The sequence below is a fragment of the Elephantulus edwardii genome, unplaced genomic scaffold (genome assembly GCF_000299155.1).
Source record: "Elephantulus edwardii isolate Elephantulus edwardi_28Jun2011 unplaced genomic scaffold, EleEdw1.0 scaffold00107, whole genome shotgun sequence".
NCBI lineage: Eukaryota > Metazoa > Chordata > Mammalia > Macroscelidea > Macroscelididae > Elephantulus > Elephantulus edwardii.
Window position 1 is genome coordinate 8,373,566 of NW_006399857.1, and position 20,287 is coordinate 8,393,852.

At 36.0% G+C, this 20,287-nt stretch overlaps 1 protein-coding gene across 1 annotated transcript in view; it reads left to right on the forward strand.

Annotated features, from left to right (window-relative positions):
* LOC102863523 (latrophilin-3-like) overlaps positions 1–20,287 on the forward strand; it is an 807,096-nt gene that overhangs the window by 14,360 nt on the left and 772,449 nt on the right. The window contains exon 2 of the mRNA XM_006891975.1: positions 9,929–10,132. Within this exon, the coding sequence (XP_006892037.1) occupies positions 9,929–10,132 (204 nt within the window). The remainder of the gene's footprint in view (positions 1–9,928; positions 10,133–20,287) is intronic.

Sequence of the window (20,287 nt, forward strand, 5' to 3'; positions counted from 1 at the left end):
TAATTTTATTGGAAATGATCATAAAATGTATTAATGATTATATGTAATGTTTAAATTTAAATTGAGTGTAAAAGTGTTAATGATTATCTGTAATATTTATTATATTTAATATTTATTTTGGAAGATCATTGATTTAATCATAGGTGGAAAAGATAGGAAAAAAGTGAAATGAGAAATGGATAACATTCAGAAAGACTAAGCAATAGTGTTAAGCATGAAGTAAATATATGTAGGAGGAAACCTCTACTGTGGGAAATAGCTAAGCACATGGCAGCTGTTCCAGGATTGATGATGTAGATCTACTCAGAGATACCTTAGAAGAGATAGCTGGGTGTTTGCACAAAATCAGCCAATGACAAACCTTGGATCTTGTCAGTGTGGTGCTGTTTTGCATAGAGTTATCATGATTCAGAGGTTGACAGTTAAAGATTCATAGATAATATTAAAATACTCGTGGTACACAGATATTTGACCTCTTAAAAACTCATTTGTCCTTCTTAGAACATCTTGCTTAATACTTGCCCCCACACAGTATTCAGGAACTTTGATATCCTGATGGCCTTTAGATTTGAAAGGCTGTACACAAATGTGGGGTAAGCATGCCAATCATTTCAGAAAGCAGTGATTTATTAGTTGTCCTATCTCTTGCCTTTTCATTAAAGAAGCAGATTCAACATATTTAAATAGTAAAAATATCTGAATGTGAAGTGACTATATTGTTGTTATTTGTCATCAAGTTGACTGTGACTCATAGTGACTCTATACACAATAGCTCTGAACTCTGCCTTATTCTAAGCCATCTCACTGTTTCAAACATAGCTAACACCATAATCTCAGTTACTATCAATCTGTCTCGTCCAGGGGCTTCGTCTCCAATGCTGCTCCTTCACCCTTCCAAGCATGATGTCCTTCTCAAGGACTGGTCCCTCCTGGCTGCATACACAAAGTATGTGAGACAGAACTTCTTTATCCTTGCCTGCAAGAAGCAATTTGATTTCACCCTCTCTAGTAGAAATCTGTTCATTCGCTTAGCAACCCCATGACTATAGAGAATATTTTCTTTTTTAAACTATGTAGTGTTCCTTTGCTCTGTTTGCACCGTAGCCTATTGGTCATGGCATGGGTCTTGTATGAGAACAACTAAGGGTTCTGGAATTGCCATACTTCTCATGATTAGCCATGATTTGTTGTGATCCTCACAATCAAATGCCTTTGGATAGTCAATAAAGCAAAAATACACATTCTTCTAGTATCCTTTACTTTCAGCCTGGATCCATCTGAGAGCAGCAATTATAACCCTGGTGCCGCAGCCTCTTCTAAATCTTGCTTAAACTTCTGGCAGTTCCTCAACTGTACACTGTTCTAACCATTTTAAAATTACTTTCAGTGGTATTTTGCTTGCATGTGATATCAATCATATTATCCCATAATTTCCACACCCTTTTGGATCACTTTTTTGGGAATTGAAATAAGTCTGGGTCTCTTTCCATCAATCAAACAGACAACTGTCCTCCAGATTTTCTGGCATAATGCGGTGAGCACACCCAGGGCTACATCTGCTGGTTGAATTATGTCATAGTACCCCATCAATTTGGGGGGGGCCTTTTTTTTTCTTGCCAATGCCTTCAGTGCATCTTCAATTTCTTCTATCATTACCATTGGCTCTTGTTGTTATGGATGGTGCTTTCTAAAATTTTTCACTGTCAGACAATTCTCTTTGGTATAGTGACTCTGTATGTTCCCTCAATCTTTTTTGATGCTTCCTGGATTATTCAACATATTGCCTATTTAATAGTTTAATATTGTGACTTGAGGCTTAAATTTTTTTTCAGATCTCTCCTATTGAAAAATACCAATTGAATTCTTCCCCTTTTATTCTCCAAATCCAGTTCTCTGTATATTTCACTGTAATGGTTTGCATTGTCTTCTTTAGCTGGCTTTTGAAATACTTGGTTCAGTTTGTTTACAGTATCTTTTCCTTTGTCTTGGCTTCTTAACACTCTAATGCAATTTTTAGAGTCTTTTCTGGACTCCATTTCTGTTTTTTCCTTCTTTTCTCTCTGTGTAAGTTTTTATTTTCTCTCTTCATGAACTATATACTTGACGTGATCCCACAACTCATCTTGTATCTTCAATCATTATTGTTCACTGTTTCAAACCTATTCTTCTGATGATTTTTAAATTCAGGTGGGATAAAAAGATCATATTTTGATTCTCATAGACTTATTTTCATTTCCTTCAGCATCAGTTTAAACTTGCTCATGAGTAATTTATAGTCTGTTCCATGATCTGTCCTTGGCCTTATTTTAACTACTGATTTTGAGTTTCTCCATCAATTTCTTCCCCAGATATTGTCAATCTGATTCCTATGTTGGTCACTTGGTAAGATACATGTGTAAATTACATGTGTAAAGAGCAAGAGAACACTACATGATTTAAAATTAAGAACGGACTGTGTCAGGGTTGTATCTTCACTCCATACCTATTCAGGTTTTAGACTGAGTAAATTATTTGATAAACTGGATTCTATGAAGAGGAATGTCCGCATCAAGACTGGAGGAAGTCTCATGAACAGTCTGCTTTATACAGATTATATAACCTTGAAAGCGAGGAGGACTTGAGATACTTGCTGCAGAAGATGAAGAAAAACTGTCTTCAATATTGTTTGCATCTCAACATTAGGAAAACAGTAATTACTTAACACCTTACCAATAGACAACATCATGATAGAGGTAGAAAAGATCAGAGTTGCCAACAATTTCTTCTTCTTTGGATCCACAATACACCCTTGGTTAGCAGTCAGGAGATCAGGAAACGTATTGCACTGGGAAAGTCTGCAGTCTGAGACTTCTTCAGATTATTGAGGAGTATTGATATCAGCTTGAGAACAAACGTGCATCTGATTCAGGCTATGGTCTTTTCAATTACCTGCTATGCATCTGAGAGCTGGACAACAAATAAGGAAAATTGATACCTTTGGACAGTAGTGTTAGAGAAGAGTGCTGAATATCCATGGATTACACAAAGAAGGAACAAATATATATCTTGGTTAAAGTACAGCCAGAGTTCTCCTTGGAGACAAGGATGATAAAGCTTTATCTTACATACTTCAGGCATGTTGCTAGGAGAGACTTTTCACTGGAGAGAGGCAACATGCTTGAGAAAGTGGAGGGTCAGCGAAAGAGAGGAAGACCCTCAAGCAGGTGAATTGACATAGTGACTGGGGTAATGGGCTCTAGTATGTCAGAAATTGGGAGCATAGGACAGGCTAGGACATGGCTCATATTTGTTGTTCATGGGGTTACTATGCATCGTACTGCACTTGCTATCACCCAAAACAGCAACAGTAGGGAAGATGTAGATATGGTAATATATCTTATCTTTATTATGATAAATATTACTGCATCTCAGACAATAATTGTGAACTTCCTCTCCTTTTTTATCCCTAATAAAGTCTTAAGCAAACGTACAGATTTTAAGAGGGGAAGAAAAAACCTAAAACAAACAAAGAAAAGAACTCAAATAACAACGCAGAGAGTTTTTTTTATTTTCTTTGGAGATTTTTGTTTTGTTTTTGTCCTTTTGTTGTTTTTCCCCTCTCTGGAGAACTGTAGGAAGAAGATGCTGTTGTTGTTAGGTTAATTCCACTGTGTAGACCACTACTTATAGTGATCATAAGATCTTGAAACCTTGGACTATCCTATGCCATGCTCACTATCCACCATTCTATTTTGGTTAAAGTCTTCATTTCTTTTCACTGACACTTCCAAACATGATTTTGGAAGGACTGACACCTTCTCACAATGTGCTCAAAATATGTGAAATGAAATTTCACCAACCTTGCCTCTAAGGAGCACCCGAGTGCACTTCATCCAAGACTGATTTATGTGCCCTTTTGGCAGCCCATGAGGTATTCAGAACTCTTCACCAGCATTGCAGTTCAAAACTAAATTGACATTATTATTTCCCATCTCAGACTTAAAGTTACCATTGAAACATCTCAGAATTGCTTAGGGCAGTCTAAACGTATTATGTTAAATGGAGATGGGGAAGGCAGATGAAGAAAATTGGGATGTGTCCAGATTTTATTCAGTGTCACAACATAATGGATAAAGAATTACTCGATAGCTATCAAGTAAGGACCTTCTCAAAGCTGATCATCCAGCATCTTTTCAGAGGCTGTAAATTGCACAGCTTATCTTTCTCTGGTGGTAGCAGCTGAAGTATTCAAACTGCATCATTTTGGGTTGACACTATAACTCCTTATCCACTAGGACATTAAAGCCCCCTGGTGTTTGTTTCAATGAACTATCCTATCTCGACTCCCCAAACTCTTCCCAGTGAGATGAGGTGTATTTGATGTGAATGTTGTCTTTAAATATCTAGGAAAAAACTAATGGGGGTGGGGTAGCCATTTTGTATAGCATCTAGAGAAATGTAATTGCCAAGGTATAGAAACTACCATCTGTATTATAAGGAAAAAATCATACTTAATTCACATGAAACTGAATGAAGCAATAGGATAGAGTGGGATTTTCACACTGCCACTCTGTGAGGTAAGGTGATAGTCCAAAGGTCATCATCAAGCCTGTGAGTTGCACATTTTATCTAGATTTGCAGTTACATGTTTTTAATGGATTCAAGACTTAAAATTGTAACACATATCTTGAAAATTCATTTCACAGTAGCTCATACAAGGCCAACTGGATTTATATCGTTTTCAAAAATTTCCCAGAACTCATATATTATCTTCAGTGTAACTATGCAATGTTGTAAAAATGAAAGTTAAGGTTTTGAGTCTATTCTAAAAGGTCTTATCCAAGTAGAAGCCATTTATTGGTGACTCTTTATTTCTTTTATAGCAATGATGAATCTAGAGTATAAACTATAGACACTTAGTAGTCTACTTAACCTACTTGTAATTCTAATTTTCTTTCTGAATCTCCAGAACATTTTTGTCTCTCCTGGGTATTTTTGATTCTTGTTTAAACTGAGATACTTCATTTAGATATAGACGCTGTAAGATATTCCAGTAGATGTGTCACTCTATAACATAATGAGTTTGAAGCAAGCTATCCTTCTCTACCTTTCCAAAATATTTACTTTGCCTGGGAAGAACTAGCTTCTAGTTCATTAGCTAAAACACTTCTGTCTCTTCTATTTTCCTACCAGAGCCTTATTTCCCAAGAGTTTTATTCCTTCTCCTAAACTGCATGCTTGATTATCCCAAATTAAAGTTACCAGATTAAATACATTCCTTTGTTCATTTGCTCTCTTCATTTTTTTGTTTATTATTTCCTTTTCCCCCCTTTTCTCTGCATTTTTGGCATCTCAAAAATTACCCACTAAAAAAAAACAATAAATAATGTCCTTTAACATATATGGGGGGGTGGGGGGCCGCTGCTGTGTTGAACGCCAACTGCAACAGTAGAAAGAAGGTCCTCTCTGTGTTGAGAGGACTGCACGGTCAAAAAAAAAAAAAACCAAACAAACAAAAAAAACATATGTGAAGAAACATTTATGTATGTGTTCATTGATTTTGAAAGATAGTGTAGCATTTATTTCTCTAGGATAAAGGGAGTGAAACCTAACAGCAAAAGATAGTTATAGAAAGTATATTGAGCAGTTGCTGTTGTGTTTAAGTGTCACCAAATCAACTATGACTCGTAGTAGTCCTGTAAATAGTGGCTCTGTACCTTACCCTATCCTGAGCCAACCTCACTGTCTCTGACACACCTGACCCTACTGCCACAGCCACTGTGTTAATCCATTTCATCCAATATCTTCCTCTTCTCTATTAAGCCTCTATTATTCCAAGCATGATGTACTTTCCTCCTGGTAACTTGCCCAAAATATGTGAGGCAAAGCATCCTTGCCTTAAAGGACAGTTTGGTTTCATTCTCTCCAGGATGAACCTGTTTGTTCTCTTGCCAATCCATGGTATGTTCAGTACTCTTCTCTAGCACCATAGCTTAAAGACCTAGCTTCCTCTGTCATCCTTCGTCATCATACAGCTCTTAGATGCATACCAAGCAATTTAAAAAAAAAACAAAAAAATAAAATAAGACCACACATAAAAACAACAACAACAAGCCATTGCCTAGATAAGACACACCTTAATGTGTAAATTGAAATTGTTGCTCTTTTGCACTCTGGAGAGTCCATATTTTTTCCATTGCAACTCATGTTTTGATTTCCTGGTCACTCATGCCGAGAGTGTTAATTGTGGATTCAAATGAGATTAAATCATTAACAATTTAAACCCCTTCTCCATCTCTCATGATACTGCTTATTGGCCTGTTTGTTTGGTTTTATTTATATTAAGATGCAGTCCATATTGAAAGCTACAATTTCTGACCTTTTACAGGTAGCATTTCAAGTTCTCCTCAATTTTGGAGAGCAAGATTGTATCATCAGATTATCGAGGAGTCTTCCTCTAATCCTGATTCCACATTCTTCTTACTATTGTTCAGTCTCTTAAACAATCTGTTCCACCTATAGATTGAAAAGCTAATATATATTAAAAATTTCTCCAGCTATTTTTTATAAAATCTTTTCACTTTCAGTTGGGAGTATCACTCAAGTAAGAACTTTTCTGTTTGCACTGCAAATGTCACAATCCAGATCTCCTGGATGTGTTCAGAGAAAAAAAGCAATACATTTAAATATTATTAATTTATCACTAGGATGACTTTACCTCACATACTTGAATTTAAAAATCAACTTGCCTTCCTGAAAGATTAAAAAGTTAAATATTTTTAAATGAAGCATAGTTTTGTTTTTCCTTCTATCCAAAATGACTTCTATTATAATTGCCCTTGTTCTGGAGCTCTGCTGGCCTGAGTGATAAGGAATTGCACTGCCAACCCAGAGGCATTTAGTTTGAATCCACCAGCTTTTCCACAAGAGACAGATGAATAGTTTCCTTTAAGGCTGTCTCCTGTCTTGCAGTTTACTGCATATGAAAACCTTCTGGAGGGTCAGCTGAGAATTGGTTCTGACTTGACAGGAGACAACATCATTCATCATGGAGTTGTTTTTTCTGTTGTTGTTGTTTAATTTAAAAATCCCCTATATTGACTTCCTATTCAATGTAGTAAGTCCTGTTGATTATAAAACATGCCTAGAATCCATTCATCTCCATGGTTTACCTTATTTTTTAAAACCAATAATATTTTACCTGTAGCGCACACACACACACACACACACACACACACACACACACACACACATATCTCCAGTCTTAGCATTATAATACTTTGCTGTTTCTCTTCTGCTCAACCCCAAAATGAAGCCTACTGTTACTGACTTGCTTCCGACTCATAGGGACTTTTCATTAGGTTTTTTAGTGTTTTCCAGGATGGATTTTCCCCTTTTTTGCCTCAGAGCAGTTGGTGTATTCTATCTGCTGCTCTTTTAGTTAGCAGTATAAGTTATAATGCTTCTGAGCTCCTTAGTTGCTCTTATAATACAATCTAAACTCATGTTGTTAGATTACAGAGCTCCCAATTTCTTACTTCTCTATCTTCATCCAACATCATTCATTGCCTGGTCAACCACATCTCAGCCACACTGGCCACATTGAAATTCCTTAAACAGAATAAATCAGTTTATAACCTTGACTGTTGTAGTATTTTGGAATGTTTTCACTTGAGATTTTCATTTGAAAATTAGCTTCCGTGAGAGAGCTCTTGCAGTGGATTGTGCTACTAACCCAGAGCCTGAACATTTTCAGAAGTTTAAATCCACGAACTTTGCTGAGAGAAAATGATGAGAAATCTTCTCCCATTACAATTCACAGCTTAGGAAAGCATATGGAGGGTCAAGATGGGTTGGCATTGACTTGATTGAAGTGAGTGAGTGTGTGAGTGAGAAATTTCGGATCTCATTAAAATCTTTTCCCATGCATGATCTTTTATAAAAACTCTAACAAAACACTGTTTGAATATTATCCTATTTGAATTTTCAATATACCTATAAGCTATTTTCTTTAATATTTCTTCATCTGCATGTTTCTATCTCCTTTGCATTAGGCATATGATTATGTGATCAAACTGGAGGCATACTATCTCTTTCAATAAAGTTTCTAGCTCCTAAGAGGACCTTGCACATACTGGTAACTCGTTATGTATTTGTTATTGGACCAAACAAAAAATATTCTTCTTATATTATAGATATGCTTCTATGCCAACTTGATTGAGGGTAAATTATTTCAACTTTCTTAAAACTTAAACTTGTAGGAAAGCATAGTTTGGTAACCTTTTGCTAGTGTTCTTCTGTAGTGCAATCACAAAGATATTAAGAAAACCAAAGCTGTACATACTCCTGTAAAGTATTTTAAAAATTAGTCACACTGAATATTAAGAGAGTGAAGTGAAGGATATTTTAGAAGTCAAAAGATCAATAATGTCCTTGGAGATAAATACAAATAAAGGCAGTTATTTAGAGATTTTTATTTTCACAATCTTTTTGTTCTTAAACAAAATGTGTTTCCTTCTTTCACACCATCTTTCATTTACATAAAACACCAAACTACATTTAATTTACCTTTCAACTAGATATTTTAGTAATTATATTTTAATGAGGAGGTTACATAAAGATGTTGTTTTAGGATGATGTCTCAGACTCATCACACTTAAATTTTAAACAAGTTTGTTGAATAAATATGAGGATCCAAAAAAAAATTTTTTTAAACAAGTTTCTTATCACAATATTTTTTTCCTCAGGAAGGCTGTGTTACTCTAAGTGATTCAAAGGAGATATTTTTTTATTCTTGTAAGTGATGTGTTTATTCGGTGACATGTTTTATGTATCATGTCTGTAGCACCTTTTATAAGTTTCTGGTGATAAGCTAATGATAATAAAATTCTCTTGCATTATTGATGTTTTAAAAGTGTTTTTTTTATTCTTCACTGCTACAAAAATAGCATTATAAAACATTTCAAACATACATATAATAGTATATAACAATAATTGTGCAAAGCAGCAAAATCTCCTTCCTTGTAAAGCCTTTTCCTTCCCTGTTGTCATGTAAATTTTCATTCCTTTTTATTGAACTAGTAATGATTAAATGAAGAAATGTTAACTTCACATGCCCATTTACTAGGGGGGGTGGAGGGTGGGCAGAGGGGAATCTATTAAATTTCTCTGTTTTTCTTAGCATATAATGTATGACTGTTCTGTGTAATATTAAAAATGAAAGAAAATTTATGTGTACAATTTTATTTTCTCATTGTTGTCTTGGTCTCTCATTCCTATTTGTTTATGTATTCTGTACCATTTGTCAGTAAAATCACTGTGTATATAAATGGCAAAAATGTATGTATGCCTTTTTCACCTTAAAGTTCATCACAGATCTTAATATAATATCTTTCAGAAAATATTAGTAAATTAACTGGAAAGTGTGTAAATGAATATAAAGCAACTCCTTTAATTTCACCATTGGCCAAACAAACAAAACAGTGCAAATCAAAATAAATAAACATATAAACCTCTAAAACGTAACATATTAATTTCTCAAGCTTTTTATATCAAAATTTGTTAACATTATATTTATAGTGATATTAGTGTTCAAAATTTTTTTCAAAATGGTGACACATTAAAAATGTAACACTTACATGTTTCAGGTAGTTTACTCTGTGGAAAACAGTATCTGACTTGCTAGTTATTGTTGGGGGTCACTATAAAGTTTTTTTACTTAATTAAGTCATACATAAGAAGGTCAGGCACCCTAATCGTTATCATACGGTGGGACCAGAAATACCTTCTGGTTTAAACACTAAAATTTTCTTAACGGGACCTGGGGGTGGCTGGACTCCCTGCCCTGTAGCCTGTGACAAGAACAAACTTGAGAATAGCCTCTACTTGGGTTCCTGTGAGACAGGCCTGAGCTGAGCAGGGTCTGATGTGCGCCCTGCGGTCCCCGCAGGTGGCAAGCACAATGAGAGACATCCAGCCCTCGCTGCTCCTGCTCGACATGCTGAGCGCGGCCCAGGAGGTGCTCTCCCACCCAGACATCTCCTTCAGCAACCAGCAGCAGAACGCGCCACTGCTCATCGAGGACAAGGGCCCCGTGGAGCTGCCAGAGGAGTTCGAGGTCCAGGTCCCCAAGGAGCACAGATTGCAGCCCAAGGTGCGGCCAGCGGTGGGGAGAGAGGGCTGAGGGAGGTTGGATTGGGGTCTCCTGGGGGTCTCAGCCCCAGGCAGTACCCAAAACATGATTACTTATTTATATTTTATCTGCATTCATTCCTTCTTTCTGACGTTTACATTTAATGACATCCTAGGCTATTACTTTAACGATGCATGTCTGTTCTAATTAGAGCTTAATTTTACTCTGAAATATTTGATATCATGTTTTGTGGGTTTTTATTTTTGGTATTGGGTCTGAAGTATTTCTACATTACTACAGGATATTTAAAAATTCCAATTAGTGACATGTCAGCTATTGAATTTGTATTTGTGTGGTTATAAAAAATGAAATTTTAACATTTCTGGTTTTTGTTTTTTTCAGATAGAAATTCCCCATAGAGTATTGACAGTATAAGGTGATTTTATTAAAATATCTTTCTATTGCAATTATAGTCATTGAAGCATAAAACCTTAAAGAAAAGTTATGCTTACAGAAACAGTATGTTTCATATGAAAATGTTGGAAAGTGATTGATGTGAAATATTGCTGTGCAAGTAGAGTGAATGACATCAATCCTTCGTGTGCCATTGAAGAGCATTAAAAGATACATGCACAAAATTCAGTTCTTGGTCTTTCCCATCTTGCTTTATGCTTTGGTTTGATTTACATACTTATGTAATAGACAAGATAGCATTTTTTTTCTCTTTTTCTCCATAGAAGTTTCATACAGGCAATTATATGTCTCTAACTTCTCAAGGATACTATGAATTTATATATATATACACACACATATACATATACATATATACATATATGCACACACACATATATATGTGTGTATATATATATTTAAGTTGTAGCCTAGAAAACACTAGGAAGTATGGGTGTTATTAAATTTGTCACAAAACGTAATCTTTTCCCTTAACTATTATTTTTAAAGGGAGATATAATAAAAAAAGGAGTTATAATAACCAACTAACCACACACACGCACACAAACACCCCTTTAAAATATATCTGTATCTTTGGAAGCAAAAGTAGCATCCACTTCCTAAATAGCATGCCTCTGGAAATTCTATGAATTTTGATAAATGTTCATAGTTGTAGAGGGGCTTCAGGCCTTTTGTTCATAGTGTCTTCATAAGTCAAGCTTGACTCGAAGGCAATCAACAACAACAATATCTAAGAAGCTCTGGTGGCCTAGTGATAAGAAGCTGTACTGCAATCCCAAAGGCATGCAGTTAGAATCCACCAGCTGCTCTGAAGGTGAACAATGGGCAGTATTCTCCCATGCAGTTTACTGACTCTGAAAACCCACTGGAGGGCCAGCTATATGTCAGCTCCAGCTCAGAGGGACACAGCACCAACATATTTATATATATCTAGATAGAAATGTCTTCCACAGTGACTGTCATAATGGGCTCAAGCATATCCCAAATCCTGAGGATGATGAAGGACAGAGCAAGTTCAGATCTGTTCCTCTTAGGGATGCTGTGAGGCCAAGTCAACTTGATAGCATATACACAATGACATAGGTCAGTGAATGGGGGGAAATGAGCTGCCGCCTCCTCTGCAATTTATAGTCTCTGAAAAACTATATCTCTCTGTTTGTTTTTATATAGAGACAGTACTATGAAACATCGCTTTATTAACCGAGCTCATCTTCATGAAATTATCATATAAAATAGCGTATGTTAAGTTGCTTCAGTTCAAGTATGGAAGAAAGATGAATATAAATTAATTTGAGGCTGAAGATACTTCCGGGTATTAAACATAACTTCAGTTACTTCATACACATAAAACAAGTAAGCATGTTAGTAGTGTGTCACTCAATAGTGACTCTGTTCCCTACACAACCTCAATTAAACATTTGTTTCAAATTTAAAATCAGATTGCCAATTCTTCCTTAGTGATCAAGGTTTGAGAAAGAATGACAGTGATAAACAGCATAGCGGGGGGGGGGGGGGGCCCTCTGGCCTCCGGCAGAACAAAGAGGCAGCATTCAAAGGATCACCGGGGATAACGGGGGGGGGGGGGGGGGGGGGGCGGGTGCATGAATACATTTCCACGGCATTATGTAGAGTAGATTGTAATCAATTGTGCAAGTTCAAGGACTATGTTTACAAAACATTCTTTAAATATGTTTAGTAAATGTTTGAGGAAAGTCTACTGTTTTCTGTTTCCATTAGTATGAGAGTTGGTTCCTAGAGCCTAAAGTTCTTGAATTATGAGCAGAATGTTGAATGATCCAGGAAACATCTAAACAAGATGCTGGGGAAAAACATTCATTGTACTAAAAAGAATTGGCAGACACTGAAACATTTCAGAAATTATCACATGACCCAGGGTCAGGAGGATAGCTGCCTGACCTACCTATAGGAAGAGATCCATATGTTCCCATTCCCAAGAAAATGATCCAACAGAATGGGGAAGTTCTAGAACAGAATGACTAATATCAAATGCAAGCTAAACACTACTGAGGATCATTAAAAAAGGGAACAGTATGTAAAAAAAAACAAAACTACCAGAAGCTCAAGCTGGATTTAGAAGAGGACGTGGCACCAGGGAAAGAGATATCCTTGCTGATGTCAGATGGGTCTTCAAGGCAAAAAAATACCAAAATAATGTCTACTTATACTTTGTGCAAAGGAATTCAAAAGTGTGGATAACAAATTATAGCTAACATTGAGGAGAATGAGAATCCCAGATGTGATTATGTTTATGTGAAACCTATACCTAGGCCAGGTGGTTATTCAGTGAATAGAATAAAGGAATACTCCATGGTTTAAAATTAAGAAATATGTGTGTCATGTTTGTATTCTTTCAAAATACCTATTCAGTTTGTATTCTGAACAAATTATCAGAGAACCTAGGCTCTAATTTGGGCATGTTGCAAGAAGAGAGATAAGTCCTTGGGAAGGGACAACATGCTTGGAATGGTGGAGGGACAGTGCAAAAGAGGAAGACCCTCAGAGAGATGGATTGACTCAGTGACAGGGGTAATGAAGGCAGGTGTGTCAGAGACAGTTAAATTGGCATAGGGTTGCTATGAGTTGAAAGCAACTTGATGGCACATAGGAAGAACAACCACCACAGGCTCTAAAAGGAAGTATGTGGCATCAGGATTGGAGGAAGACTTCTCAATAATTTATATTATGGAAATAACACAGCCTTGCTTATTGAAAATCGGGAGGACTTGAAGTGCTTGCTGCAGAAGATCAAGGAATGCAGCCTTCTGTATAAATTGCATGTTAATGTAAACAAATAAATAAAGATTCTACCACTGAACAACATCATGATGGAAGGAGAAGAGCTTGAAATGGATAACAACTTCAACTTACTTAGATTCACGATTAACACTCTTGGAAACAACAGCCAGGAAATAAGGAGACACATTGTACTTGCAAAGTCTGCAGTTAGGAACCTTTCTAAAGTACTGAGGAATAATGATGTCAGTTTGAGGACTAAGATGAGTCTGATTCAGGCCATAGTCTTTCCAGTCACTTTCTACGCATCTGAGACCTGGACAGTGAATAGGGATGAAAGAAGAATAATTAGTGTCTTTGATCTGTGGTGCTGGAGAAGAGCACTGAACATCAATTGCATGGATAGTCAAAAGAACAAAAAAATTATCTGGAGAAGATGCAGCCAGAGTGCTCTTTGGAGACAAAAATGATGAGGCTTCCTCTCACATACTTTGAGCATGTTGCTAGGAGGGGCTGTTCTTGGAGATGGACATGATGCTTGGATGGGTGGAGGGTCGGGCAAGGAGAGGAAGACCTTTAACAAGGTGGATGACACAGTAACCACCACAATGGGCTCTAGTGTTCCAGAAAGTGTGAGAATGATAAAAGATAGAACAGAATTCAAATTTTTTGTTCATAGGGCTGGTGTGAGTCTTACTTGACTGAGCAGCACCTAATAACATATTCCTCTGAAAGGGATAAGATACAGTTCTTGAAAAGGTGAAAGGCCAATGAAAGAGAGGTTGACGTTGCACTACATAAATTGGCTGCAGTGGGTTCAAGGGTATCAGAAATTATGAGGATGACACAGGATAGGACGTGGCTCAGATTTGTTAGCATAGGGTTGCTGTAGATCAAGGTGAACTCAATCACACCTTCAACTACAGCATGCTTCTCTAGTTACAAAATTATCACCATGATTTTTTACTATATCAGTGTTATAAAATACCAATATGGAATTCATAGTACTTAAAATTCTAAATCCACTGACTGCTTTGCCAGAGAAAGATGGGGTGGTATTCTCCGGTGTGATTTCCTGCCCCTGAAAAACCGCTGGAGGGACAGCAGTTCCAACTTGACAGCACATCACAATAACAATGCTAAATCTATCAGAAGTTCTTTTATTCACCAACATATTTAAGTTCCATTGTTGTTGTTGTCATTGTTGATTGCCTTTGAGTCGAGCACGACTAATAGCAACCCTATGAACAAAAGGCCTGAAACCTCTCTATAGTTATCAACATTTATCGAAATCCATGGAGTTTCCAGAGGGAAGTTGTTTAGGCAGTGGATGCCACTCCATGTTTATATCAGGAACTTACATAAATATGTACAACTACAGGCAATTTTGCTTTTTACATTAATTCAGAAGATCAGTCCATTAGACAAGGTTCTTCCATCTCTCAAACTCAGAAAACTAATTGTTGTCCAGTCAGCAGGATCAACTCATAGCTGACCCTCCACTAGGTTTTCAGAGGCTATGAATTACTTAAGAGGAGGCTACCCATCATTTTTACCAGGAGCAACTGTTGTATTCAAACTTTGCCCTTTTCAATTGACATACAAGTCTCTACCCTCTAGACATTTATATATATATATATAATTTCAACCTCCTTCAATTTCCATATTTTAATGCTTTATTTGATACTATTTTGTGCCCTGCCTGTGACTATAGATAGTGTAAGGCTTTCTTGTTTATTTGTTCGTTTCTTTTAAAATACTGTATTGTCTCTTAGGTAAAGGTTTGCATACTGAATTAGATTCTAATTCAACAACTAATGCACATACTCTTGTGCAGCATAACCCATCTCATCAATTGGCCAGTATTTTCACTATTTACATTCTGGAAGCCTGATTTGCCTTCATTCCAGTGCTAATATCATCTCTGCTTTGAGATAAATGTTGACCGTTTCTTCTTGTATACTTGATTGTTCAAAGAGCACATTGCTCTCAGGTATTATTGTTTATTTAATAGGTCAATCTGTTATTTTGGCTGAAAGGTTATTTTAGGAAATTACTAAAACTTGGAGTTCTAGTCTTTCTCAGTCCATTAAGACTGACATTTATCCATTTGAGTTTTGCTTCACATTTTTAGCCAGGGTATAGTTTAATGATAGATTTAACTCCTGTATATACATCAACTTAAAAACAGGAATCTTGCATTTTTGCTTTGGTCAAAGATATAAATGAAATAAATTTTGCATAGTAACATAGGTAGACAAAGGTAGATGCCATGTGGTTTAAAAAGAGTTTATTAGAGTGATTTTAGGGTGTTTTGATGTAATAGTACTTTTTCAAAGTTATTTTATGCAAAAGGAATTTACTAGTGAATGAGAGAGATAGTGAAACTTATCACTAAAGAAAGTTTAAAAATGAATAACTTGATGTTGTAGTGGCTTTATCCTTCATTAGTAAGCACTGGTGTCCTAGTGGACAAAAAGTTGGGCTGTCAAACAAAAGAGTTACTCTGAAAAAAAAATTTAAAAAAAAATAGAAAAAAAAGAGGTACTCTGCTGAGAATGATGGGCAAGCCATCTTTTCCCTTGTGATTTACAGCTTCTGAAACCATGCTGGATGTTCAGCTATGAGTCAATTCTGACTCAATATCACATAACAACTACAGCAACAGTCTTTCTTCATGTACTAAATACTTCATTCTGCTACAGTGTTTAGATTAAAAATGGTATTGTAGTCATAGATATACTATATTATCTTGTGCTCTTTAAATTGAGAAGATATGGAAAATGCCAAGGAGCTCAAACTATTTACCTCCCCCCAACCTCACCTTTCTCAAACAAAAACAATAATCTGTTACAGAAACGAGATATTTTAAGTTGGTAAAGATTAAAAAATAAATATAAATATTGAAGCTTGCCATTAGTGCAAATATTGATTAAAAAATAAAGTTGATTTCACTTTTAAAAAGAGGACCTTTGTTTGGTCTACAAATAGCCAAACAAGCAAACACAAATCTAATAAAAGGAACTGTAATAAGAGCATAATAAAAGCCCTGATATTGATTTAATGAAACTTTGCCCTTGTTTTCCTTAAATTCATTTGACTTCTGATAGCTAATTGTAGTTCTTGAGAGTTATAGAGCATTTTTATTCATAGGAATTAAGTTCAAGAAACAAAGCATAAATTATTAAAATATGTGTTCAGAAGATAAATTTTTTTGTTTACTACAACAAAATGATACATGAAGACATGTCCCTGTTATTTAGCAAGATATTTTCTAGCTAAATGTAAGTTTATGTTTTCAGTTTTTGCCTATCAGTATATATTTCTAATTATTGTGATTGTCATACCTTTGCATAAAAATTTCATTGTGATGATCCACATATAACTTCTGTAAGCCATATGTATAATATATTTTTCAAGTTGTCTTTGTTTCGGTTCTAAAGAGTAGCAAAATCCATGAAGCTTATATGTGTGATAAATCTAAGGAGAATGTCTCATGTGCTTGTAAAGTCTGGTAAGTCCTAGGTCCATGGGTCAGATGTCAGGAGAGAGGCTTCTCCTGATTCATTTTAGCAATGAAAGAAAAGAAAAAAAAAGAATAATTAAATAAGGCAGAAATAAGGGGCGGGGGGGGGTGGGAAGGACCAGTCTAGAGAACCAGAGGACATGCAGTAGATGCAGACTTCTGATTGAGTTTGGAATGACTGTTAATAGTTTGAGAAGATGATACTGTGAAACATATCACACAGTTGTACAGATGATCTTAAAAATAAAATGCTACACAGCAATAATAACCAAAACAACATGGTACTGGTAAAATGATAGGCACATAGAACAATGGAACAGAATTGAGAATCCAGAAATAGACCCAACCATCTATGGTCAGCTGATATTTGAGAAAGAAATCAAAGCTATCAAATGGGGAAATGACAACCTTTTCAACAAATGGTGCTGGCAAAACAGGACTTCCAACTTCAGAAAGCTCAAATAGGATCCACATCTCACACCATACACAAAAATCAACTCAAAGTAGATCAGAGATCTGTGAGTAAAGCTCAAAACCATAAAGTTCATAAGAGACAAACTGGGATCAAGCTTAGAAGTGCTAGTTCAAGGTATAAAGAGACTGCCAAATACAGCCAGAAATGCACAATCTAAAGAGAATAAAACTGATGAATGAGACCTTCTAAAGATTAAATCCCTCTGCACATCAAAAACTTTTTCTAACATGGTGTAAAAGAAAGCCTACCAACTGGGAACAAATACCTTCTCAGAGAAGAGTCTCATGATGAAAGTTTCCAGAATAGTCCTTGACCTCCACAAGGAAAAGACTGAAAATCCAATTACAAAATGGGCAAAAGGCATGGAAAGAATTTTCATAGAGGAAAATCTTAGAATGGCAAATGGACACATTAAAAAATGCTTGGAATCACTGGCAATAAGAGAGATCCAAATCAAAACCACAATGAGGTACCATCTCACTCCAGTAACAGTGACAAAGTTTAACAGGGCAGCAAGTAGTAAATATTGGAGAGAATGTGGCAAGAAAGTACCTCTTATACATTGTTGGTTGAATTGTAAAATGTAACAATCATTCTGGAATGCAGTTTGGCTCTTCCTCAAAAAACTGAACACAGAAATTCCACATGACACAGCTAGCTGTTCCACTACTTGGAATATATTCTGAGAGAATGAGAACAGAGGCACAAATAGATATTTGTACACCAATATTCATAGCATTATTCACCATCACAAGAACATGGAAATCATTAGTGTAGGATCAGTATAAGGATCCAAGGGGCAGGGGGAGGGTGGTAGCAGAAGGATGAAGATGAGCAGGGGGAAAGGGGATTGATTAATCCTGGAATTGTACAATTTGATTGGGGGCAGGGTGAGGGAAATGAGAAGAATCTGTCCTTTAAATCAGTGTATTCTAATTTTATAAATAAACTAGTGTTAAAAAATAAAATGATAGCTAAATGGTGATTTATACAATGTAATTAAGTAAGTACAGACATAAAAACAAAAACAATGTCAAAGAAAGAACAAACTTAGCAAAAAGACTTAGTTTATAATTGGAATATAATGGTCCAAAGGTAATTAATGTTTAACATTACTTCAGACATTATCTGGGATAGCACACAATAATTGTTAGATAGGATGTGAAGGGATGGGAACTCTCAAGGCTGTTGTTGGTAGGATTATAAAATAATACAAACACTCTTGAAGACAGCTTGACATTTCCTTCAAAAAGCTGAATATAGAAATTCCTAATGACTTAGCTATTCCACTACTAGGAATATATTGCTATTGTTAATTGCCTTTGATTCGAGTATGAATCATAGTGACCCTATGAACAAAAGGCCTGAAGCCCCCTACAACTATCGACATTTATGAAAGTTCAAAGTTCAAAAAAAGACATCATCACATAGGAGAGGCTAGAGAGCATTATGCTGAGGGAACTTGGTTGCGTAAGGACAAATATTGTAAGTCTGTGGTTGTACAAATTTAAGGGTATCTAGTAAAATGTGTATAAAACATCTAAAGCAAGAATACGGCAGGGGAATTGGGAGTTCTGGGTAGAGAGGAGGGGTAAAAAACAAAAACAAAACAAAATGTGTATCATTAATTGGACAGATAACCATATTAGTAAATTTTCACATAAATTATAGTAAAAATAAAACAGAAAAATATGGTCTAGAATATAGTCAGAAATCGAATCTAAAAGTGTTTAATATATATTATTATAATAAATTTTAAACATTCCTGATGACATCAGGGCAACAGTTAAGAGCATTAATTGTTGCTGTTAGGTGCCGTCAAGTCACCTGCAAGTCATAGCTACACTATGTACAACAGCCCTAAACCCTGCTCTATCCTCTGCCAGTCTTACTAACTCTGACACACCTACTCCTATTACCCCATTTCCTAGTCACTGAATCAGTCCATCTCATAGAGGGTCTTCCTGTCTTGCATACCAGTTAGAGGACTTAAATAAATGATGACTGCATACACCTTGAAGGATAAATATAAGGTCTTAAGGAAAGTGTAGAGAGTACTGTATTGATTCTGTTAAGAAATAATGTTGATCATGACTATGAGAATGAGTGATGAAGACCACTGTCATCATTCATTGGTAATTTATTAGATATGTAAATAAAACAGAGAGAACAATAAACTTTCTGGCTTGAAAAATCATAGGATAGATTGTATATCATTTACCTAGATAAGAAAGGAGGGGATGAAGCAGTGGTGTTATTGACAAAGCATTTACAGATTACTTTTGCAAACCTCTTGAATAGAAAGACAAATTTAGACCTATTTTTGAAAGCCTGTAGCGAATATGTGATTTAGCAGCAAAGATGAAAAAGTATGTTTTAGAAAACTTAGTGCCATTAAAAAAGGTAGATCTATTCTTCATTGTTGTTGTATGTGCCTTGAGTTGGTTGCCTTTCTGTTTGTCTGTCCTTGGCAGTCGAAAGGCATCGGTTCTTTTGATTGATAGTCAAATTCTTTAACTGCTTTGCAACGTCTCATTCCTCATTGTGGTTTTGTCAGAACAAGTTCAGTTGATTCTCTACTGTGCTTCCAAGACTGTAAATTTTCTGGGAGAAAATTTCCTGCTTTTCTCCCACTGAACCACTAGTGAATTCAAGTCACCAGAGAAACCTGACCTTGGGTTAGCAGTACTGCTCCCTACAGACTATGCCATCAGAGCTCCCTTCACAGCCTAAGGGCTCCTTAAAAAAAAGAACAGGGAAATGTTAGGGACTTTTCTAAAGTACTCAGGAGCAACAGTGTCTCTCTGGAGACTAAGGTGCGCCTGACACAGGCCATGGTATTTGCAATCATTTGTTATGCATCAGAGAGTTGGACAATGACTAGGGAGGACAGAAGGAGAGTGGATGCTTTTGAGCTGTGGTGCTGGAGAAGGGTACTGAATGTACCATG